Here is a 24,588-nt window from a genome sequence, read left to right as displayed (position 1 = left end):
AAAACAGGTGGCACCAGCACCATAGCACTCACTAGTACCATCCTGGGACATTGGAGAAAGAGTTCACTTTACTGAGTCGTTAACACCACTTCCTGCAGCGCCTGGCTTTTTCTTAGGGGCCTCCCCTCCAAGTACTGCTCAATATATGTATGCTCATCCCCTTGACAGAGCACTACTGGATCTTTACAGAGACTTTGGTTTTGAGCGTTGGCCTGCTAAACCCAGGGTTGTGAGTTCAATCCTAGAGGGGGCCACTTAGGGATCTGGGGCAAAAATCAGTACTTGGTCCTGCTAGTGAAGGCAGGGGGCTGGACTTGATGACCTTTCGGGGTCCCTTCCAGTTCTGTGAGATGGGTATATCTCCAGAGACAGAGAGAGACAGAGAGTGTCTCAGTGGGGATTAAATAGCAATTGGCCCAAACTGTGATTGAGTTCACCAGGTGTCCTGCGATCTGGTTTCTAAAGTCGGGAGGTGAGGAGGATCAGAAAGCTGCTTCACTCACCCATCATGAGCATCTTAATCTGAAACCCTGATTAGAAACATTTAGGCACAGGATGTAGTAACAAACACCATTGCAGCTCGGCTCACAAAGCTGGCCTGCGTGTGCACACGGGGCCTTCGTAAAAGGATGTTTGGGCAGTCTTGCTTCACAAGGCTCAGCCTCCCCACTGGTGCTGCTATAAACTTCAGCAGCCTTAACTCTTCAGAACGAGCACACAGTTCAAAACAATTGAGCCATTCTTGGTCCCGAACAGGAACACAGCATGGTAGCATGCATCAAACAACAGAGAGCCAGACTTGCCTTCAACACATTACAAATGAGCTGTGTTGCTCCTGGGAGACAAAGAACAGCAGGTGATTATCAGTGGGGTCACGTTGCAGCAAAAACCTAGTATTACAGGACTAACAGCCAGGTCTATCCTCTGAGAGCACAACCTTAGGTCATCTGGACAGAAAAGGCCTGAAGTCAATACACAGGCTGCCCCTGCTGCAATTCCCTAAAAGGAGACAGCCAACAGAACAAATATGCAGCTGTCTGAGCTGAGCTTTCCAGGGTAAAGTGCTAAAGAGAGGGTTGTTGGAGCCTGAAGTGGCTGTTGAGAGTACAGTGGGCAGAGTTAAGGCTGATGTGGCACATGGGGGTGGGGTGGAGAGGATTGCTATCTCCAACACAGATACAGAGGGGAACGTGGTTATGAAGGGTGTGGTGAGAGGGAAAGGGGAGATGAATGCAAAAGGTTAGAGCAGCAATTATACCAGGCACCTTAATTGAAAGTTTAATGCAAAACTAAGACTCAGAAATAAGACAGAAAACATGCAGGAAAAGTTTGGGTTTGGTTTTTTTTATTGCGGGAATTCAAAGAGGAAGCAGCTTGGATGTCAGTGATCTTGCCAGTTATCAAACACTGAATCACAGCCCTGGAAAGGATCCCTGTGCAAACAGGACACGTCACAGGAAACAGAAGAATAGAGCTGCGCGAATAATGGCCTATAAACAGGAAAGCCCTGGGGTACTGCCCCACTCACCTGTTATTGTCATCATTGTGTTGATCTGGCTAACATTCTAATTTGCTCTCACTCAGACACCGACATACATGACCTCAGTCAGAGTCAACATTTACCACCTTATCCCAAATGCCAGTACTCAGCACTGCTGTGGGGTTATTCCTTTAAATAAAATGTTTGTCCCCAAGAATCAGGACTTAGCTCAGGACTGGCCTTACAATTTGCAAGAATTAAAGTGGCCTCAATTTGGTTTAGTTTAATTCACAAATTTAATTCTGAATGTGTGTGTCCACAGAGGGGTTTAATGCAGTTTAACTAATCTACTTTAAATTCATTCAGATTAATTTCCCTGAGCATCCCTGTGTAGACAAGGGTACTCTGAAAGCTCAGTCAGCCACTTGCCTGACTTCTGTATCCACCTGTTGTCTCTTGTCCACTGTCTCCCCTCTCACCCCTGCAAATATCCAGTCTATAAACTTTTTTGGGATAGGGACCATGGTTTTGTTCTGTGTTTGTCCAGCACCTAGCACAGTGGGGTCGTCTCCCATGACTGGGGATCCTTAGTGCAACAGCAATACAAATAATAAAACAAATCATAATAATTGATCACTGCCCCCAAGTCCAGAGGTGGGTTGAAGGGAATTAGTCCATGAGCAGTCTCCCCCATCAATCCCACTGTCAAAAAGCGAGATAAGGCCATGACATGATGGGGATACAGGGGACATCAAAAATCCAGGGCCCCAAGAAGTAACTTGCCTTGTATATGCTAAGGGTAGACACCACCCTCTTCTCTTGTACCCACAAAAACACCGAAGAGACGACAGTCTATGCAACCCCATAGAGATGAAATGAAGGAGAACTGCAATGTGAAGACTATTAAAGTCACCCTGGAGCACCTAACTGAGCTCCATGAAAAAGGGCTCCAGAGATCCCACCCACCCTGTAGCCTGGACAGCCTGATGGTTAATTTGTGACAACGAATAGGCATGTATAGGTGTGTCCCTGCTTTTGACCCAGGGTGCACACCCAAGGTTAAAACAGGTCTATGGATGGACCTAGTGCTAATGTTCCCAAGTGAGAGAGCCAGGAGCACCAGCAGCCTTTTTGGCACCCCAGACAGCGGAAGGTCCCGCCCCCAAAATGGCACCCCCGACGGAGGCGGAGAAAGGTCCCGCCCCCAAAATGGCACCCCCGACGGAGGCGGCAGAAGGTCCCGCCCCCGAAATACCGACGACGACCGCGGCGGCTGAACATCCGGCTGCCGCGGTCGCCGACCCCAAATGTTAGCGCCCTACGCGACCGCCTAGGTCGCCTAATGGGTTGCACCGGCCCTGGAGAGAGCCCACTTTGATTTTAGCTGCCCGGGCCAGAGGCTGCACACTCATTTTGGGGGGCAGGTGTGGGGGAAGAGCATTTTGAGATTCACAACAGTGACCCCTTCAGTCAACAATTGACCAGCATGGAGAGATTGCATAGCAAGCCCTTTACTAGTAGTTCTCCACTACCAGAAGAATAGTGGCCATAACACAGGCTCTTGAGGAGGAGGAAAGGGGTGTCATGGAACTTGGGCAGGGTCATGGATAAACACCAGCTGTATAAAAAATATAGTCCTAAAAGCAGAGGTGCACTTGACAGATGAAAGGCTAACCCGTGCATTCAAGATTTTCTTTTGATGAAGCCAAGACTGAGTTGCTGGGAAATTTTCAGAACCAGGTTAATAGGTTACTAAACTGATCTCTCTTTAGACACAAGGCATTATCTTATCAGGCTCAGATTAACACCTTATCAAGATATGGCAGATGCACACCAGTGTGAGAAAGACTCAAATGTTTTTTTTCATTTGTTCCTTCTCATCTCTTTAAAAACAGTTACATGGCTGGCATTAAAACATGACAAGAAAATGTCAGAAGATGATTAATTTTATATTATCGACTGGTCACTTCCTGAAACTTTAAAGACAATTTTATCACTAATCTATTTAGGAAGAGGGAGAGTTAATTTGTCTAATGATTAAAGCGCTCCTAGGTTTGATTTCCAGCTCTGCAATTGACTTGTTGTGATACCCTGGCAGGTCACAACTTCTCTGTGCTTCACAGTATCCATTTGTAAAATACCATCTAAGTAACATGAGTGTTGCAGGGGCAGGGAGGATAGTTCATTCATGATGGTACAGCATCCTGAGATCCTCAGATGAAAGGCACAAGTAGTATTATTAAATGGGCATTAACAACTTAAAAATCATATCTAGACAAATTCCAATTATCCAAACGGCTCAGGAGACAGATCTGATTATAATGCAGGTATACAAGCATTATAAACAAATATCTTTCGTATGTGACTACCACCAATTTATATAATTAGAACTGAAAGCACTTTGAAAATCCAATGTACTTTTCACCCTTTATGCTATTTATTGGCTTTTAGCATTTTTCTTGCCATTAAAATTGATTAAAGTCAATTTCATTTTTGTTTACAGTCAATTTCACTTTAACATTCTGGACCCCACATTGTTTGGGTTGAAAGGAAATGTTTATTTGTTGATTTTTAAAAAACTGACTCCATGGGAAGTTACGGTAATTATAATTAATGGAAATGTTTCCAGTTTAGAAGAGCTTGTTTTTACAAAAATCTAAACTTGGGCCAAATCGGGACTCTCTTTAACCAGTGACTGAACATTGTTCTTAGCTGGACCATTTCCTGCTATCAAAGCCTTAGAAAACCACAATTGTGCTTCCCTGCTTGCTCAGCTAAAGGTTTTAAGTTACCAGTGATTTAATTAAATGTAAACGTCCATTTGTCCTGCTGCCCAGTCTTAGAAGAGAAAGTAGAAAGAGTACATATGCTGCTGAGAGAGCAATGCTTAGTTTGGGTAAATACCTGTGGGGAAACTATCCAAACCAACCCAACATTTTGTTTTTAATTCCAGCAACTCAGTGGACTGGGAGGTTACACGAGATTGTTGCCTCTTTAAGGTCAGAAGATTGCAAGAAAACCCAGCGTTGGGTATTGCGCATGCAAACACCAGTGCCCTTCTCAGGTATGTAAATATGGGCGTTTCACTACCCCACCCTCTTTTCCGCATGGCATACGTCTCACCTACATTTCTACAGACGCCTCTAACAAATCCAGCCAAGAACATAGATTGTCTTTGTTTTATTCAGTGTCACCGTGAACTTTATCTCACTACATATGTCAACAAACCAGAGGAGCCATGCAGCCTTCTGGGCCTACAGTACAGGTGATTGCCATGCTTAGAGCTTTCTTTGTAAGCTCCAAACATGACAAGGGCAAGGGTTTCATTCATTTTGCAATCTCTCCTTCTACAAACACACTTTCAAATGGTGGAAGGAGAATCCAGAATTGTACGGATTTGGCATCTATGACTGTATTAGCACCAAAATGAAGCTATTCTCTCTTTGTTATTCATTCCCCAAACCAAATCTTTGTCTCTAAACCCCTATGTTCATAAATGTTTCTCTTCACTCTGCACCTCTTTATTAATAAGTCTCTCTTCCCCCACCCTTCCCTTGTTTCTCTTCTCCTCCAGTCACCTTTCCTTCCACTACCCCCTCCAATTAGTTGTAGAGGATCTATAATCCCCCTGCCATCAGAAATCCTTCAGGGTGGCAGCTCTCCTTTGTAGCTCAGAAATGCTTAGAGATGCTAGAATCCAAAGAGAAACGTGGGCTGCCTCCATTAGACTCCCATTATCTGCTGTCCTAGAAAAGAAGACTTCAGCTCGGTCCCAAACTAAGATCCACAGCTGCTACTTCACCAGGGCAGCCACCTTCCCTATAATATACACTTCTGATTTTTGTTTTACTTCCTTCTCCCCCTTAAACCTATGGCGATACAGCACCTACTGAAGCACCACAGGTGTGATCCTCCTCTGGACAGGTGGCTCTTAGCTCTTCCCCAGCAGTGTGTCAGGATTAGAATGAAACTAACAACAATCACACCAGCTACATCAGTTTCATTCAGCTACCTCCTGTCCAACAGAAAGGATTCTTCTGAAGGGGCTATATGAAAATGCATAGACATGAGAAAAAGTGGAGGAATCCTCTGTTGATTTAAACCCTTGAGCAACTGAATGCCTTAAGAAGACAGAACCTGCCTTATCAGATCAGAAAATTGGTCCACCAAGCTTAGTAACCTGCCTCTGGCAGTAGCCAAAGTCTGATGCATCAGAGCACAATGAAGAAAAACATAATGCACCTACGTAATTGTGCAATGTTGCATAGGGTGAAAATCCTTACTGACCCCTATGGTGATGAGCTGGTGCCCTGAAGCATAAGATTTGATTAGCATCTATTTCCCTTATTTTAATAAATGCATCTAACATCTAAAGATACGAGTTCATATACAGATTTCATCACAGCTAAAATTGAGTCCTAACTGGATGTTAATCCATGTCACAAAGTCATCACACAATTTAGCACATAATTGCCAATCTCAATACAGGGAAGGCTCAGCAGTGGAATAGCATGGGCTGCTGGTGGTCAGGATTGAAATGCACTGACAGAGCAATATAGGGAAACGTGTACAGCTTGGTTCTAGCTATAGTTACTAGGTCCTCAGAACTAGAATCCCCCAGCTGTTGCAAATCGGCAGATATGAAACAGCAGGGCTGTAGATTAGCACCAATACATTATAACCACGGGTCACAAATTCCAATCCTAATCTTCAGAAAATTGAGACACTCTAACTAGACAGCATAGCAAGGAGCAGTGTACTGGTGAATGTGCCTTTCTCCCACAGAGAATTTCCCTTTACTCAGGTTTTCATGCTTGCCCAGGTTCAGGTTAAATATCCCATGGCACTACTACTCTCCACCTCTGTCCATGAGCAGTACTGCAAGCTAACTGGCTCTGTGTGTGGGATGGTGCTAACATCCAACAGCTGTTACACCTACAGTCACTCTCACCTGTGCCTGGAAGGCAGGTATTATGAGGAGAAGCACTAGGGGAGTTATAAAATTCATATTATTTATCCAGGCTGCCGGGCAGGGTGGCACAGATGTAGGGATATTGTGAAAGACGTGTGATGGGAATGGCTCAGGCACATGGGCAGTGGCTTCCGTGTACTCCAGCCAGGCCCCCTCTACCTGCAAGGCCCAGTCCCCAAGGATCCTGGCTTACCCCCACCCTTGCCAGGCTAAGTCCCAAAGGGGGACAGCTTTAGAATCTGGGAACACCCCACTGGCATTCCTTCTGGTGGGTGCTATTTAAAGGCATGGGGAGTCAGGGTGCCACCCTGCAGGGCTTTGAGGAAACCCAGCAGCTGTTATTAAAGGGCAGGGTTACCTCCTTCCAGGAGATCCGGGAAATGCACAGAGGAACCTCCTAGGAGTCTCCCCAGGGGCCGCCCCCACTAACCACTCCAACACCCACCTGCCCAAGAGCCCCGGGGGTCCCCCAACCAGCCCCCCAAGGGCCTCCTCCAGTCTTCCCCTAAACCAACCCCCAGCCTGCCCTTACACCACCCCCCAGCCACCTCACAGGGGCCTCCCTTAATGACCCTCCACCCGCCCGGCCTTCAGCTGCCCCCCCGGCCAGGCGGCTCCCACACGGATCATGGCGGACCCGGCCCCCCTATTTTCCCATCTGACACGGAGATCGCTGCGGCCGCTTCTCCCGGTGCCTCCCCCCGCCCAGGCGCTAGGGGCCCGACGAGCGCTCCCCCGGCCTGGATCTCCAGGCACACCCCGGCCCCGGCCCGGTTTCCCCGGGACACCTGGCTCCGCTCCGTTCGGCCCGGCCCGGCCCGGCCGCTCACCTGGGTCTTGGTGGTGAGCTGGATCACCGCCTTCCTGAAGTTGAGCTTGGAGTCGGCGTTGCCCATCCTCCCGGCCGGACCTGCCCGAGCCCGGATCCGGCTCCGGCTCCGGCTCCGCTCCCCTCCTCCCGGCGAGTCCCTGCGGCCGGCAGGGCCGTCTCCTCCCCTCCGTCAGCGCGAACAGCGCCGTTCGCCGCCTTCCTCCTCCTCCGCCTCCTCCTCTCCCTACGCTGCCTCCATCCCCGTCCCTCACCTGCTGCCGCGGCGCTCCCCGCCTGTCAAACCCAGCCTCGCAGATGCTCCTGCCGGCCCTCCCCCTCCTCCCGTCATCCCTCCTTCCTTCCCTCCCGCCTGCCACAGCACACAGCCCCTCCTCCTTTCCTTCATCCCTCCCGCCTGCCACACGCCCACAGCCCCTCCTTCCTCCTCCACACACAGCCCTTCATCCCTCCTTCCCTCCCAGCCACACACAGCCCCTCCTCCTTTCCTTCATCCCTCCTTCCCTCCCGCCTGGCACACGGCCACAACCCCTCCTCCTCCTCCACACACAGCCCTTCATCCCTCCTTCCCTCCCAGCCACACACAGCCCCTCTTCCTCTCCTCCCCCCTCCACACACAGCCCCTCTTCCTCTCCCATCCCTGCCCTCATCCCTCCTTCCCTTCATCCTCCTTCCCCCCTCCACACACAGCCCCGCCTCCTCCCCCTCCCCTTCATACATCCCCTCCTCCTCCTCCTCCTCCCCCTTCCCTTCGTCCTCCTTCCTCCCCTCCACACACAGCCCCTCCTTCTTTTCCCTTCCCTTCATCCCTCCTTCCTTCCCTCCCACCTGCCACAGTACAGAGCCCCTCCTCCCTATTTCCCTTCATCCCTCTTTCCCATACAGACAGACCCATACAGCCCCTCCTCCTCCCCCCATCCCTCCTTCCCTGCTGCCACACATAGCCCCTCTTCCTCTCTCATCCCTGCCTGCCCCCTCCCATCCTTTCATCACTCCTGGTTTTTCCCCCCATCCCTTTCTCCCCCCTCACGCAGCCTTCACTCCCATATCTGGTGCTACCCAATCTTCTCCTCCATTCCAGTTTTTTTTCCATCTCCTTTCTCCCGCAGCCCAGTCTTCTCTCAACCCTTCTCCTCTCCTACATGTACCCTCAAAGTCCCTATCTTACCCATCGTCCCCTCTCTTCCTTTTACTGCTAACTGATCCTCCACTCTGTAATCATCCTTCCTCCTCTGTCTTTTACATCCCTGCCAGTTCCACCTCCACACTTTCTTCTCCCTCCTTCAGTCTTTCCTCCTCCCCTCCCTCCCTTTCATCCCCTCCTCTCTCAATCTCTTTCCCCTTCTGTTGCTCCCTCCCTCCCTTTTCATTTCTCCTCCTCTCGATTTCCCAGCACCCTTTTCCTTCTCCTTTCCCAATTATATAATTCCTTTTCCATCTCCCTGTGTCACCTTCCTCTTCTCTGTTACACCCCTTCCCTCTTCCTCACCTGGCCTTTTCCCTGCTTCATTTGATCTCCTGCTTCAGCAACCTTTCAGAAGTGCTGTGCTGAGTCTTCATTTATTCACTTTAATTTAAGGTTTTGTGTGCCAATAATACATTTTAAACCTTTTTAGAAGGTCTCTTTCTATAAATCTATAATATATAACTAAACTATTGTTGTATGTAAAGTAAATAAGGTTCAGAATGTTTAAGACGTTTCATTTAAAATTAAATTAAAATGCAGAGCCCCCGGACTGGAGGCCAGGACCTGGGCAGTGTGAGTGCCACTGAAAATCAGCTCGCATGCTGCTTTTGGCACCCGTGCCATAGGTTGCCTACCCCGGTATAGATAGATGAGGATGATTTGTAGCTGGGAGCAGAATCTTTTTCACGTGCGATTATTTTTCATAGATAAGATTTTTTTAATTTGTTCATTAAACTGCCTGTGGAAAGGAGCTGGAGTGCAGGATCACCTGAGTCCCAGGCATGGATGTCAGACCCATCATATTAACTCAACAATGCAGGATACTCAAACAATCTCCAGGATTGAAAGACAATCCTTGATCCTCATCTGCAGCTTGATTAAAGGAAGGAAGGAGACTTACAAATCTGCTACTGATTTTTTTGAGGCTGTGGGAGGAAATAGGAAAGAAATTCCTTATCCCTCCCTCCTTCAATTCCCTTTTCCACCATCGCCCACGAGACCCTCTGAATTGTGACCACCCATCTTCTAGTAGAGAGCCTCCTTGGAGCCAGTCAGTGCTGCTCATGGATTGACCAGAGTTTTCTGATACATATCACAGCATTTAGGAATGCAAAATGTCCGCTGTTCTTCTAGGAACACATATACTCTCCTTTCCTACCTGAAACATTCTCAAAACCATTAGCAATTATCTTTGAGAACTCATGGAGGATGGGTGAGGTCCCAGATGGCTGGAGAAGGGCAAAATGGTACCTGTCTTTAAAACAGAGAACAAAGAGGGACCCAGAGAATTATAGACCAGTCAGCTTAATTTGTGCCAAGGCTGAGCCTGGCATCTCTAGGCTTGGCAGATCATCGCCCCAGCACCTCTGGGCTTGCCACATCAATTATGAAAGTAAAAAAATTGCTTGAGCCCTGGCACGTCTTTCAGTACAAATTAAATACTCCCAGTCAGCCTATCTTCAGTATTTGGTAGGATAATGGAACAAATTATTAAACAATCAAGTGTAAGTACCTTGAGGATAATAGGGTTATAAGGAACAGCCAGCTCAGATTTGACAAGAACAAATCATGCCAAACCAACCTAATTTCTTTCTTTCATTCGTTACTGGCCTAGTGGATGAAGGGAAGCATTAGTCATGATATATCTTGATTTTAATAAGGGTTTTGACACAGTCCCACATGACATTTTCATAAGCAAACTAGTGAAATGTGGTCTATATTATTCTAAGGTAGGTGCACAACTGTTTGAAAGACCGTATTCAAAGAGTAGTTACCAATGGTTCACTGTCAAACTGGGAAGGCAGAGCTAGTGTGGTCCCACAGAGATCAGTCTAGGGTCTGGTACTGTTCAATATTTTCCTTAATGACTTGGTTAATGGAGTGGAGAGTAGGCTTATAAAAATTGCAGATGACATCAAGATGGGAGGGGTTTTTCAAGCACTTTGGAGGTTAGGATTAGAATTCAAAACAACCTTGACAAATTGGAGAATTGGTTGAAAATCAACAAGATGAAATTAAATAACGACAAGTGCAATGTATAACTGGCTAGGTGGTAGTACTGCTGAAAAGGATCTGGAGGTTATAGTGGATCACACATTGAATATGAGCCAACAATGTGATGCAGTTGTGACGAAGACCAATATCACTCTGGGATGTATTAACAGGAATGTTGCGTCCAAGATAAGGGAGGTAATTTCCATGCTCTACTTGGCAGTGGTGAGGCTTCAGCTGGAGTGCGGTGTCCAATTCTGGGTGCCACACTTTAAAAAAGATGTGGACAAAATGGAGAGCGTCCAGAGAAAAGCTACAAAAATGACAAAAGGTTTAGAAAACCTGACCTATAAGGAAAGATTTTAAAAAATGAGCATTTCTTGAGAAAAGAAGACTGAGAGGACCTAATAACTGTCTTCAGATACATTAAAGGCTATTATAAAGAGGACAGTGATCAATTGTTCTCCATGTCCACTGAAGGCAGAGCAAGAAGTAATGGGCTTAATCTGCAGCAAGGGAGATTTAGGCTGGACATTAGGGAAAAATTCTAACTAAAAAGGTAGTTTAGCTCTGGAATAAGAGGTTGTGGAATCCCCATCAATGGAGGTTTTTAAAAACAGGTTGGACAAACACCTGTCAGGGATGATCTAGGTTTACTTGGTCCTGCCTCAGCGCAGAGAGCTAGACTTCATGACTTCTCGAGGTCCCTTCCAACCCTACATTTCTATGATTCTGCAGACAACTCTCCACCATTGTGTGTGAGCAGGGAAGGGGCAGGGGGGACTGCTGTGGTCTGATATAGATCTAGGAAGTTCTACCACACAGATGACAGTACTTCCTCCAAAAACATCACTATATCAACCAATTGGCATCTTTGGTAGTGAGTCTTGCAGTGCGCTCAAGGATGACAGAGACTGGTCAGCGCTATATAACTTGGGACAAATTAACTGATAGGTTAGGCTCAGTTCTACTGACATCAATCCAAATGCATCCACTTCTGCCAGGGATGAGTTTGGCCCCCTGAGCTCAACTGCAGGTATCAAAACACACAGCTTTTCACATACCCCGGTGAGACCTCTTCCTGTTCCCTTCCCTGATTCCCAGTCAGGCCTCTATGGATCCTCATTTTTTTCTGAATTAAATTCCCTCCACTCTTGAGGCCTTGCATCACAACCACTATCCACTTAGCCAAGGAGGACTGGATGAACTTCCCTTCAGAGCTATCAATGCTATTCCTTAACTGGAGCGAGGGATTGATCTTGAGCAAAACAAGGCACTTCCTCACCTTAGGCTCAGCCAGCTCAATAACTAACTCCCAGCCCAGAGACTGGCATTGCCAGTTATTATTTTAGCACTCAGTCATGGACCAGGACTCCGTTGTGCTAGGTGCTGGACACCGAACAAAAAGATGGTCCCTACCCCAAAGAGCTTACAATCATTTGAACCCAGGTCTCCTCTAACTCATAAGGGCAGACTGTAAGCACAAACAGCTGATTGCTTTGGGGGCTCTTTGCAGACTTGGCCACTTCCTAGTTGGCTGTCTCTTCCTCGTCTATTCTGGGACATCAAAGGGAGGAGGTGACTCTCTCCCCAATTCCCCTCCTGCTTCTCCTCCAGCAGCTTACAATACTTCAAGACTGTAATGCAGGATGGAGAACACTGCCCCTGGCTGTACTAGGTGAACCTGATTGCACTGTATTTGATCATTCCAGAAGCAGCTGATCCGGACTAGAGCAGGCAGGGTGGGCAGTGTCTGGCCTGCTTTTCAGTGATCTGCACAAACTTCAGAGAGCTAGAGAGTAAAAGGAAAGCAACAGAAACCTACAGAAAATAAGAATGCTGAGCCCTGAGGTAAGTGAGCGCAGCAAATGCAGCAAAGCCATATGTGATGGTTTGGGTGGAAGTGTGTGTAAGTGATAAAGGAGTATAATTTGCACTGATTTCTCATTCAGTGTGTGTGCAACATGAGAGTCACTCACATGCTGAGGAGGTGGACAAGATGCAGAGCTGGAAAAGAAACTAATGGGGGATGTACGAAAGTCTGGGATGTGTGGAGTTGGGATGGGGGTTTGTTTGCAGCTTCCGGCTTGCTGTTAACAATAATAATAATTTTAAAAAATAATTGGCTGAGGAGGATTGGAGACCTCATTCAACCTGAGGGCATTTCTCTGTTTGGATGTAATACAATAACTTTTGGACACAGCATTCAATCAATTCCAGAATTTCAGGGAATATTCTAGGCATTGTTGGGCAGAATCCCACTGGTTTTGGGGAAAAATCAGAAAATTGGTAGGCTGCATACAGGGGACACATAATGCGCCTGCCATCTGCTTAGCCAAGCCATAGCTTCAAGCACCTCTGCAATTGTCTACAGATAAAAGAACAGGTTGATGGCCCCAATTAACACCTTCCTCTGCCCATCCTCCCAATAGAGTTTAACATATTGACACCCTAATGATTTATCCCCCAGACAGAAAGGAGAGAAATAATAATGTTGGCAGAATGGGGGACACAGAGATCCCCTGGCACAGGGTGGGGCAGAGAATGGAGGACTCTGATGTGAGGTAGAAGGGGATGCACACAAAGCCCCTCATATGGGGAATATGTGGACCCTGGTACGGGGAGGAGAGCATGGGGGAGCACAGAGAATCCCACAACATGGGGGAGAATAGGTACCCCTGAAATGGAGGGAATAAGGGCACAGAGACCCCATAGTATGTGGAGAAATGGGGAGATCACAGAACCCCTGGTGAGGGGAGAATGGGATACCCTGGTATGAGTGGAAAGGAGAAATGTGAGGCATAAGGGGACAAGGGGGACATGGAGGAAAGTGGGGGATGGGGACACATACATAGCCCCTGGCATGAGGGAGTCTGAAATACAAGAGGACGGGGAGGTGGCACACAGGCAGATTGTGAGAAAATGAAGGAATGCAAAGAACCCCTGGTCTGTGCAGTGAGCTCAGCCTACAGAAGCTACAAATGTGTGAACTCAGTTGTTGTTGTTATTATTATTACTAAGAGTGACCTACAGACCATAACGGAGCCTGGAGTCCCATTGTATTAGGCACGGTACATACACACATTCTGTGCCCTACAGAGCGCACAGTCTAAATAGACAAAAGATGGGAGGAAGGAACTATGCTTCTGCCCAATTTACAGATGGGGAAGTGAGGCACGCAGTGACTTGCCCAAAGTTAGAGCCCGGCGTGGATACAACATTTGTAGCTGCAGGAGATCTGCATGCATGGTCTGCGGCTATCCGCAGCTTTGCAGGGCTCTACCCAAAGTCACCCAGGAAGTCTGTGACAGAGCCAGGAACTGAGTCCCAATCTCCTGAGTGCCAATCCAGCGCCTTAACACCACCGTCCTTCCCCGTTTCCCAGCTACGCCCCTGTCTGCCCGCTTGGGGTGTCTGTCACACTGGTTTTGCACACCGGAATGGCAAGTTACACCACTCCACCGCTGCTCACGTCACCATGCACTTTTGCCCACTATAAGGAATTTGCCTTGTCAACTATCAGTTGCCTCCGCTGGCTAATTGGTGCTGTCTCTGCGGGGAAGAGCTTTCCCTGCAGAAATCCTTAGCACACCTCTTCCTTACTGCCACGTTTTACAGCTGCCATGATCGTGCTACTGCCACATGATCTATCCCGGGCATGTTCCTTGCTGAATGCACAACAGCAGCAGCAGAGTTTTGAACGAAACGCTCTTCTCTCCAGCTGGGGAGAATCCCCCACCAGAGCAAAGCAGCACAAATGATCATGACGCTTTTCCTTTCTCCGTGCAACGCGATCCCACCGCCTGGAAACAAACATCCGCCAGGACGACTGGAGCCAATCCCTCCTCCCTCTAATGTGCATATTCCTACATCGCCAGCCTGGCACCATTCCGGGTGCAGCCCCTGCGCCGGCTATAGAGGCAGGGGTGGGTGGGACTTGCACGCCTCAGATCCGCCCTGCTAAAATGCATCTGAAATTCCTCTGATTAAAGTGTGGGGTGGAAGAAGAGGGAAGGGAGAGCCTCCCCCACCCGCCTTTTGCATGGCTTTACATGCAGCAGTACCATGCTAGAGGTCTCCACCGAGCTGCAGAAACAGGAACTAGCTGCCTAGGAAGGTTCCTCTTTCTTTTGTGCATCACCCAGATATCCCGGTGCAAAAAAAAAAAAACCACCCACCACCCCTGCAGTCTCCAGGCTCCTAGTTAATCCATACAAAACTGCCCCTCCGGACAGTCGGACTGGGAGCAGAGGGAAGGAAAGGGACGCCTGCCACGTCTCAAACCCCCCTCTCCCTCCCCGCCCCTTCGTCTCCCCCTTACAAGGGCAGATGGATGATGGAGACGGACAGAGAAGGTGATGCAAGAGCAGACAGAGCGTTTGGAGCCTGGTACCAGCTGTAGCAGCTCAGAGCACAGGACAGCTGCATTGTCCCAGCCTCAGCTCTGCATCAGCGGGCAATACTGGCCAAGCTCAGCCCTGCAGCCTGGCCCCCGGTCCCTACCCGCCTCCGCAAGCAGAGCTTTGATCCACTGGAGTGGACCCCCCCCGCCCCCGTTAGTCCTTAACCACCCCTGCTCTCGCTGCAGCAGTAGCCCCCTTCACGCTCCCAGCCTCTCGTGGGTTTACGGCAGTGGGGTTTTTTTTATTTGGTTTTTAATGCTGCGTGTCCTTCTGGGCTGCGGGTGCTAAATGCTGAGCGCTGACAGGATGGAGGAGTTTCCAAGTGAGGAAGAGGAGCCCTGGTACGACCAGCAGGACCTGGAGCAGGGTAAGGAAAGGTTTGAACCCACATCCGAGCCGTGGGGGGGGCGTTGGGCAGTGCAGAGTGCAGACATGCTGCAGAGGGGATAATGAGGGGGGGAAGCAAATCCTCTTTCTAGGGGGAAAATAGTCTGTTCCCCACCACCCCCACACTCCTCCTTATTTTCAAATCTCATCAACTCTGGTGCCTGTAAGATACCAGCATCTGGATGGAAATCTAAATGTAACCATCACGGGTATTTAATAGTGCATGGGAAGAGCCTCTGTAAACTTCAAACCCTGGCTATAGTGAGAGAGTCAAATACTGCTCCGTTACACTGATGTCAATCTGGTGGCACTCCATGCACTTCAGCGGAGTTATACTGGTGTCAGATTGGCAAGGTCAGAATCCAGGCCAGAAAGTTAAAAAAACTAGATAGGCTGTTTAAACTTTAGATAGATTAGATTAAATTAGAGGGAGCCAGGCGAGGCAGTTCAACCAAAAATCCGAAATGCCTAATCCCAAATTGAGGACATACGGCAAATTTTCCAAAAGCTCCTGCAAGATTTAGGAGCCTACATGCAATAGGACTTAGGCTCCTTAGCCCTATAGGCACTTTGGAAGATTTTACCCATCTGCCTCAAAGGCAACAGAGAATGGGGGAGGGGGAGAAATACCAAAAGTTTAAAAAAAAATCTGAATATTCACTTGTGAAGTTTTGTTTTAAAGTAACAGTCTGTGTTCATAATTCCACCTGAACATTTGCATTTGTTCCATCCAGTGTTCAGCCTAAAGACTGGGGAGGGAGGTGGTTAGTGACATTGTGTGTTTGGTTGGGGGGGGGGGTTGTTTTTGCTTATCTTCATCTTTTGAGTCAAACTTCAGTAAATAAATGACTGGAAAAACTGCTCTCCCATTTCAGACCAGAGGCCCATGAATGAACGTAACTGTCTGTCTATGCTCAATGAAAATCAATGACACTAAAATAAGGTCACCAGTGTGATTTTTTGTGTGTCATATGCATAGATTTGGGTTTTTAAAAGTCAACTGTAAATAAATAGTTGATAAGGTTGTCCAGCTCCATGTGTATTGCTAGTCAGCTACTATAAAAGTAGATGGTGTTGTGATCTAAAGTTTTCACAACTTCAACTGAAGGGCAGGGGCTGAGGAATTAACAATAAAGACAGAGCCCTCCCAGTCAGTTTCCAACTCTGCGTTCTCAGCTGCTGGCAGAGAAATATTGCTGGATAGCAGAACCTGTGTCACAAGATATGATGCCTGATCTAAACTGGGTGGCCCAGACTAGTCAACTGAATAAACATGATGGGTTCTTGAATATCCAGTATTCACTTAGTTGGGGGCTTCTTCCCATAGCTCCTAAGGGCCTTGCTATGGAACAGAGATGCAAACCAAAAAACAAAAATTAACGTAGGAAACTTAGAACAATGAGGGGCTTCTTTATTTTAGCCTTGTAACTGGCCTCTGTTTCACGAGTCAGCATTTCTAATGTAAAACATTTACAACACTAAAAGTATCTTAAACCCAGGTCAGATTCATATCTCCATGACTCTGGTGTAAATCCAGAGTAACTCCACTGACTCCAGACTTACACCCACGTAACTGAGATCAGAATCCAGCCCTCAGTTTTTAGGGGATGGAAGAAAATGTTCATTTAAAGGGTTTGCGGTCTCCTATGAAAGTGGGGGCTATATACAAATATTTATATCTAAGCTAGCTCTGAAGGGGAGTATCAGAGAAGCCCTTAACTGAAATCAATGAAATGGTACTGCAGGGTAATTACCACAGTAATTAATCTGCATGATGCACAAAGCTCTTCAGTAAGGACACTGCTCTTACAGCATTTTTGTTACAGCCAAATAATGTATGGTCAAATCTTCAATGACAATGTGCAGGTCATGGTGCTGTTAGTTCTTAGGAGGTGGCAGAGTGGAGGGGGAATAACTCAAGACAGAGTGAGATTATTAGGCATTATGCATTACTAAGAGGATCAGAATGCCAACGGCCCATGGGTCTCAGAGAAAAAGCAGTGCTTGGCAGACAGTGAGATGATAAAAGGATATTCCACAAGACCATTTATTTGAGCAAGGGATAGGAGGGCAAAAGGCAAACTAGTACCAGGAGGGTGGAGGCAGTTTGGATGAACCCGTTGGTTGCTGGGACTTTATCATGATTTAGCAGTGTCATCAAATATTTATTACATTTATGCCCAAAACTGTTTGCTAAGCAACGGGCAGCTTAACTGGGAGTTCTGTGATTCTTATGTTTATTAACTACTTGGGTACCGGTAAGTGTGTAGCGTAAATCACAACTCCGGCACTGCTCCAAGCACATGCTTTTTCCCCCCCAATATGCCCTATGGAGCCCTCAGCACTTAAAGAATGTTGCTGAAATCGTCTATTTTTTAAGAGAAAATAAAACCCCAATCATTTTCTTTCTGAAGCACCCTCGTAATTGCTAATTATCCACAAGGTGCCATGGGGGTGCTAACGTATAAAAAGATTCAGTCTCTACCCCTAAGGAGCTTGTAGTATGTGTGTAGTTCATACACAGACAAAACAGTTCTGATGCATGATTTAGCTGATTTCACTGCAGAATGGTCTAAGGGGATGTACTAAGGTCACCATCTCCCCTAGAGATGTAGATTTAAATTCCAGCCCTGAAATCTGACAGCTTGTAAAGTCCAGCACCAGCAGGGAGATGGACCAGAGGATCTAATTGGACTGTTTCATGCCTATGATTTGTCTCTGGAGATGCTTTTGTGGTTTTGGTTTTTTTTATGTTTTTTTTTAAGGCTATTCTGACACAATTTAAACGATGCTACTGATTTCTGGGTTATGCCTCTCCAATTCCAGCAATGCTTCCTTCTACGTTGTCTTAACACGAACGACATTCCATAGGAGGATACAGGCAGTATGAGCTCAGTTTAGCTATAGCATCATTTTCCATGGGCTGGGGAAAGGCATATTGGGGCAGGTGTCTCGTGATTTTAAGAAAGGAATAAAACAGGAGTGTAGTGACAGTAAAGTCACGGAGAGAGGGGACAATGAGCCTTTCCCTAGCAGCTGGAATGTCCGTGCTGAGAGAGCTCCAGAGAGCGAGGATGAGCTGGAATTAGAAAACCCAACCTGAAGAGAATAAGGGACACCTTTTCCGTTCATTAAAACAGCATTTGCACTAAAAACAAATGAACGCATTCAAAGTAAATTCCACTTGGATTCTAACTAAGTGGACAGTGAATCCAACAGCTCTTTCTACTCCTCTCCCAGGGTTCCTTCATCTTCCTTCTACGGACCTCCCAAACAAGTCCTCCTCTCTGTCATCCCTCTCCTTAGTCCTCAGAGTCCTGCATGTCCCCTAATGGACTCCTTGGTCATTTGCTCAGATCTACAGCCAAAAAGCACACAGTGCAGCTCAGGAAGAAGGCTGCAAAGGTGACATTTGCACTCCCCTGATCCTGGGCCAGATCCCCCTACTGTCAATCAGAACAGCCTGGAAGCTGCTCTAAGTTATACCAGCTGCTAACAGTTTCAAGGGGCTAACACAGCAACAGGGGGCGTTGAGAGAAATTGAAGGAAGCCCTGGTCTTAGTCCCTTTCCCTCAGACCCATCTTCATGCTGGCAGCAGGGAGGGGGGTAGCATAGAAACCACTAAGCGAGATCTCTGCCACTCTACATCCCCCTACATTGGTGCGATCCTCCCATGGCTGGTTTTGCAGACCGTGCCATTCTGCACCAGTAGTGTGGTGCAAAGCAGCCTCACTACAGTGCGGAATCTGGGCCTTGCAGCTAGGGTGACCAGATGTCCTGATTTTATAGGGACAGTCCCAATATTTGGGGCTTTGTTTTATATACACACCTATTTCCCCCCACCCCACCCCCGTCCCGATTTTTCACACTTGCTGTCTGGTCACCCTACTTGCAGCTTCAACATCCCTGAGATCTCCAGGCCTAAGTGTCCTGCCTTATTCCTCCCCTGGGCATTTGTATTGCTTATTACATTACATACGCAGAATGAAAATGACACAAGGTGCTGAGCACTCACAGCTCCTGTTGACTTACAGGGTTGAAAGTGCAGTCACAAGTGTTCAGCACCTCTAAAAATCAGGCCCTATATGTTGCCATGGACCCAAAACATGTGGGATGTGTAGTAGGATTAGAGTCTGCATTAACTAACAACCACAGCACCTGGTGTCCCTAGGAGAGAGACTCAGCCCTCAGTTTTCTAACAGTCTACATTAAAACATAGTTGTAGCTTTATGGACCACCACCACTCAGTTCATCCAGGAATGAACTAATCACTGCACTAGGGTGCACATGACATCCCAATTTCCATCTCTCCTGATGCAACAACCCTGGCTGCACAGGGAGAGAAGTCACAATGATCACCTGACCTCCTGGATTGCAGTGGTTGTTTCCTCCAAAGCTGCACAGTTGGAAGGACCCAGGATCTCTCATTTATTTATGAATGTGACACTGAATGTGTCTTTGGGTAATGGAAAGTTTTTGGTGACTAATTGCTGAGCCACTTGGAAATAAGATGCTTAAAACAACAAGCACAGCACAGCAGACCGGATGGCCAGATAAGATGTGGAAAAGGGAGAATATTTAGCTCTGCATCCCAGCTGGGGAAGAATTGAGATTCTCCAAATCTGAAAAGTTCCCTGTATAAAAATCCCCAAATCAGCTGTAAAAGGCAGGACAGTGGGGAGTAGGAGGACCCCATGTAGAATCTGTTTAGGAATCTCCTTTCATAATCCCAAATAGAAGCTTCTTTCAACACCATCTGCTAAAATTCAGGCACATATTTCCAGATGTGGGAGGCAGTGGAATTAGAAGAGAGGAAAACCAGATGGATTCTGTGTCTCCAGCCCAGCTGACCAGAGGTATTTCTCCTTGGCTAGGCTGTGCCTGGAGGATTTGCTGTATGAATCCCAAAGGACATTCCAGCCATAGCAAGCCACATTATTGCTGGGTCTAGGAAAGTCAGAGCCTAAGAGCAACCGATCATTTAGAAAACAGCCCAGTCAGTCTGATGCACCATTCTCACGACTTCGGTTCTTCATACTTTTCCTCAGTACCAGACAGAGTTGGCTGGTGACAGGGAGATGGATTTTATCCAGAGTGGCAGACTGAGGGGGAAACCACTCAGAGCAAGGCGGCAAAAGGCCTGATCTTGCTACCACTGAGGCAATGGGAGCTTACAAGTTGATTTTCCACATGAGGTGGTGGGAATAAGGTCCCAAGTTAGAAACAAAGCAACCCAGTCCAGAAAAACTAGTTCTAATTACAATATTTAATTAATATTTAACAAATATTAGTGTTAAGATGGGGGCTCAATCCTGCTAAGTTCTCATCAGTGATCAGACCCTTTGCATATAATGGGACAGTTCTGCTTAACATGTTCTGGTGTGCACACCTCGCTCACGTACTTTCAGAGGCCACCAGCCTCCATTGCTACCAGAGTTTTAAATGAAGGGGGGAAGCAAGCTCCCCCATCTCCCTTGGAAGCTCCTAAGCATACATTTCTTTCCGGCCAGTGGGACTTAATGCAGCTTTGTGACTGCAAGGAATGCATCTTTCTGCTAGAGCTGCGCTGCCCTTTAGACACACTCAGAAAATCTACACAGCCCAGGGCTTTAAGGCAACGTGCAGTAGCAACGTGCAGTCTCTTCTCAAACCCAAGCAACCTGCCGGGCTTAGCTGCAGAAGCTGGTGTTATATTTGCTCTTTCATCCGTACACCTCATTTCCTGGAAAACGTTCTGGAGGAAAAAGAGCTCAGGGCCTCAAATTTCTGATCCTTGCACCTAGTGCAATTGTTTTGTTGTTGTTGTTGTTGTTTTAAAGTAAATTTAGTTTTTGTAAAAAGTGCTGGCCGATAGCCCTAGAGACTGAATTCCTCTGTGCATCTACGAAATAGGTCAGATCCCCAATGGTATAAATCAGCACACTTCCACTGACTTCAGTGAAGCTGTATCGATTTGTACCAGTCAGGGATCTCACCTGCAGGGTACAGGGTGGCCATTAACAGTACAAGCTTTCCCTAGCCCTGATAACGTTCCTCGTCCTAGGAGTGAGGGGGTTCAATCTCCAAGCCCATTCTGTCGTCTCCGACCTCTCTCTGCCAGTTACGGCAATATTGTTATCGTAGGTGTCATGTGGTGCTGTTACACATAGTCTTCCAAGTTCTTTTTCTAAGTATGCAAGCAAATGTTCAGTCATGGGAAGACATGCTTGGCTGTTGTTAGCTTGAAGTTATGCAAGGGTCTCTGTAGAGGGGAGGTAGAGCTTGTGCAAGCAGCAGAGGAATTTGCTCTCTGCCTTGGGCTCTGATTAGAGTTAGTTCTTGAAGCAGAGCTGCTCCCTGGGCATTGGTGTTGGGCGGAGACTCCTGAAAGAAGGTATTGCCCTACATGTCGTTTGTGTCAACCTCTGTTCCAGGACTGGGAAGCCAAACAGCAAGTCCCAGACATCTGCCACCACAAGGGACAATAATATTGGAAGAAGGGGCAACAATAGTTTTCCTTATGTGGATGGCTTGTCTCCCGGTTGCAGAGCTAGCTTCACTTCTGTAGTCTCAGTGCACCCCTTCAGGTTTCTGGCCTTGTGCTTTCATCTCTCTCAGGGTGAAATCCCATGATCCTCCTGCACCTAGACTGGGTGCTTAACTACTGTAACGCATGTACCAACCATGATTACTCAACACATGTGACTGGCCTTGGGTGCCTCTGGTTCTTCCCTTTGGGAGCTGTGACCAGCAGTGAATACAGAGACCCAAAACAGCATTCTCAAAACAAAGTATTGTTTAATCTTAACTGTAGAAACACAGCACAAACAGTCCTTTGTCCCAATTTTCCAGGGCTTTGGATCCTCCCCGTGGTTACAACCGGGGAGAACTGGTCCATTGAGCTCAGCAGGGTGTCAAAGGTGACACTTCAAAGAGGCTGGCTCTAGCATTGTCCCTGGGGGAAATGGGTGGCTATCTGAAGCCATTGTCCTCTTTCCTGCATATGCACAGTTAACCTCTTCTTGAATTAGCCCCTTGTATTCACACTATAACCCTTTCTTACAACAATCAGACTTGACCTGAGGAAGAGCTCTGTGTAACTCAAAAGCTTGTCGATCTCACTTTTATTGTTGGTCCAATAAAAGATATGACCTCCCCCACCTTGTCTCCCAATATTCTGGGACCAACACAGCTACAATAAGACTGCATACAACAGTCCGACAAACATATACAATTCATACATTATTAGAGGCAGCTCCAAATCCATCACAGCTTGTCCACCAAGAACTGGACTGAGATCACTAATTCATTTCATGTAGGTCACTCAATCGCCTCCAGTTGATAATGACTTTCAGATACTAATTGCTAGGCTGTATTTGAACTAACAATCTAGAGCAGTGGTTTTCAACCTGTGGTCGGAGGCCATAGAGACTAGGTCTAAGGGGTCTGCGAAAGGTTGTCATTACCACAGAACAGTAGGTTTCAACTTGTGGTCTGCAGACCTCAGGGGGTGGCGGGGAGAGGCAGGGTCCGCAGATTACATCTAAGATTTTCAAAGGGATATGCACCTCCATTCAAAATTGTTTAGGGGTCCTCAAATAAAAAAAGGTTGAAAAGCATTGATCTAGAGGGAAATGGCTTTATAGCTTATTCCAGGGGTAGGCAACCTATGGCAGGCGTGCCGAAGGCGGTATGTGAGCTGATTTTCAGTGGCACTCACACTGCCCAGGTCCTGGCCACTGGTCTGGGGGGCTCTGCATTTTAATTTATTTTTTAAATGAAGCTTCTTAAACATTTTAAAAACCTTATTTACTTTACATACAACAATAGTTTAGTTATATATTATAGACTTATAGAAAGAGACCTTCTAAAAACATTAAAATGTATAACTGGCACGCAAAACCTTAAATTGGAGTGAATAAATGAAGATTCGGCACACCACTTCTGAAAGGTTGCCGACCCCGGCTTATTCCCTATCCCTGAAGCAACTTATGCTAGAAGGATTGTGCATGGCCTGAGTTGGGAGGCACAGATTCAACTGGGTAAGGAATCCTCAAGCCCAGCCAAAAGAGGGGGTGATTCTGGCCATATACCCCTGTATCATCTTTTCCTCTACTGGCCACTAACTGTAGCTTTGGACTAATGGGACTTCTAGACATTGAATATGTGGCTGTGAAAAGACAGAACAAAGGAAATAAATGACAGGCAAGAATGTGGTGAGGATGTGTGTACTATTTCTTTAAAACTAAAGCAAGAAGCCAGGCAGGAGCAGTACTAGGGGAAATTCTAGGCAGATGCTCTCTGGTGTAGCAGAGAGAGAAGGTAAGGTAGGGATAATTCTGTTTTCCTTATTCTTCTGTTAAAGTTCTTTGTTCGGTGCTAAAAGAAAGCAACTCTTTCTATACACCGTCATCATATGACGGAGCACACGGGGCAATAGGAGGCAGAAGTCTTGGTAGGTAGGTACCTTCCAAGCTTGCCACATCTGAAGGACTGCTGCTGGAACAGCATGGCTATCAGTGTGGTCACTCATCCAGAGGCCAGCCACTAACTGCTCTGCATCCATTGTCCTCTCCGCAAGAATGCTGCTCAGAGGCATGGAGCCAACCCTTGCAGATTAAATGGAAGGCAAAGACAATAGGGCTGGTGGCGATGGCCCGGGAGAGCCGGAAGCACCGAAAGACATCAAATCAATGCAATAAGAAGTAGAAGGGAAAGAAGAGCGAACAAGATACTTGCATAGACAGCCAGAGGCACAATCTCTTTTAAAACCAGTGCAGCTCCATTGGCTTCCTGACTTACACCAGAGTAAAGGAGAGGAGAATCAGACTGGCCCCAGTAAATGAAGCCAGTCCAGCTCCCCTGTGCCAGAGCAAGTGGTTCCCCAGTTAAGACGGTGGGGCAGCACTTGGGGGTGCCAGATGGTCAGGGAATCAGAGCAGACTGGTTCAGTCAGGAAGGGCAGGTGAGAGCTGCCAGAGAGCAGGGGAGTGTAGGAGTCCCAGAGGAAGGCATAAAGTGGTTTCTGGCTGGAGTCCCCAAGCCCGTGAGCCAGGGGGGGCTGTGCTGGTCCAGGGACGGGAAAAGACAGACAGAGTTGGGGCTATGCCGGGGAGCGCTGAGAGGCGCCACGGCTGCACTAGAGAGCAGCGGTGTGGTGCGGGACAACAGGGCTGGTTTTGATGCTGGGGCTGTGGGGCTTTTGTTACAATTTATATGCACAGGGGCCATTTGCCCTAAGACAGACTGTTGGACTATTTCTGGGGACACTGAGGCAGGTGCACTTGTCACATGGCAGCTTGCCACAGGAAGGTGCTCCAGGCCAGGCCACCTTCTGACACAGACCCTTAGTAGTTTAC

The 24,588-nt window shown here is 47.4% G+C and overlaps 2 protein-coding genes across 3 annotated transcripts in view; one reads left to right on the top strand and one right to left on the bottom strand.

Annotated features, from left to right (window-relative positions):
- The window catches only part of HID1 (HID1 domain containing), a 44,353-nt gene extending 36,902 nt beyond the window's left edge, over nt 1–7,451 (bottom strand). Inside the window, exon 1 of the mRNA XM_044981884.1 lies at nt 7,283–7,451. Within this exon, the coding sequence (XP_044837819.1) occupies nt 7,283–7,348 (66 nt within the window). The 5' untranslated portion in view covers nt 7,349–7,451. The remainder of the gene's footprint in view (nt 1–7,282) is intronic.
- A 7,108-nt stretch (nt 7,452–14,559) lies between these two features.
- Nucleotides 14,560–24,588, top strand: part of CDR2L (cerebellar degeneration related protein 2 like) — a 26,983-nt gene continuing 16,954 nt past the window's right edge. For both annotated transcript variants that reach the window (XM_044981882.1, XM_044981881.1), the window contains exon 1: nt 14,560–15,229. In XM_044981882.1, the coding sequence (XP_044837817.1) occupies nt 15,151–15,229 (79 nt within the window). In that variant the 5' untranslated portion in view covers nt 14,560–15,150. The remainder of the gene's footprint in view (nt 15,230–24,588) is intronic.

Source organism: Mauremys mutica, chromosome 12 (assembly GCF_020497125.1).
Source record: "Mauremys mutica isolate MM-2020 ecotype Southern chromosome 12, ASM2049712v1, whole genome shotgun sequence".
NCBI classification, from domain to species: domain Eukaryota; kingdom Metazoa; phylum Chordata; order Testudines; family Geoemydidae; genus Mauremys; species Mauremys mutica.
This window is presented reverse-complemented; position numbering and strand designations above follow the sequence as displayed.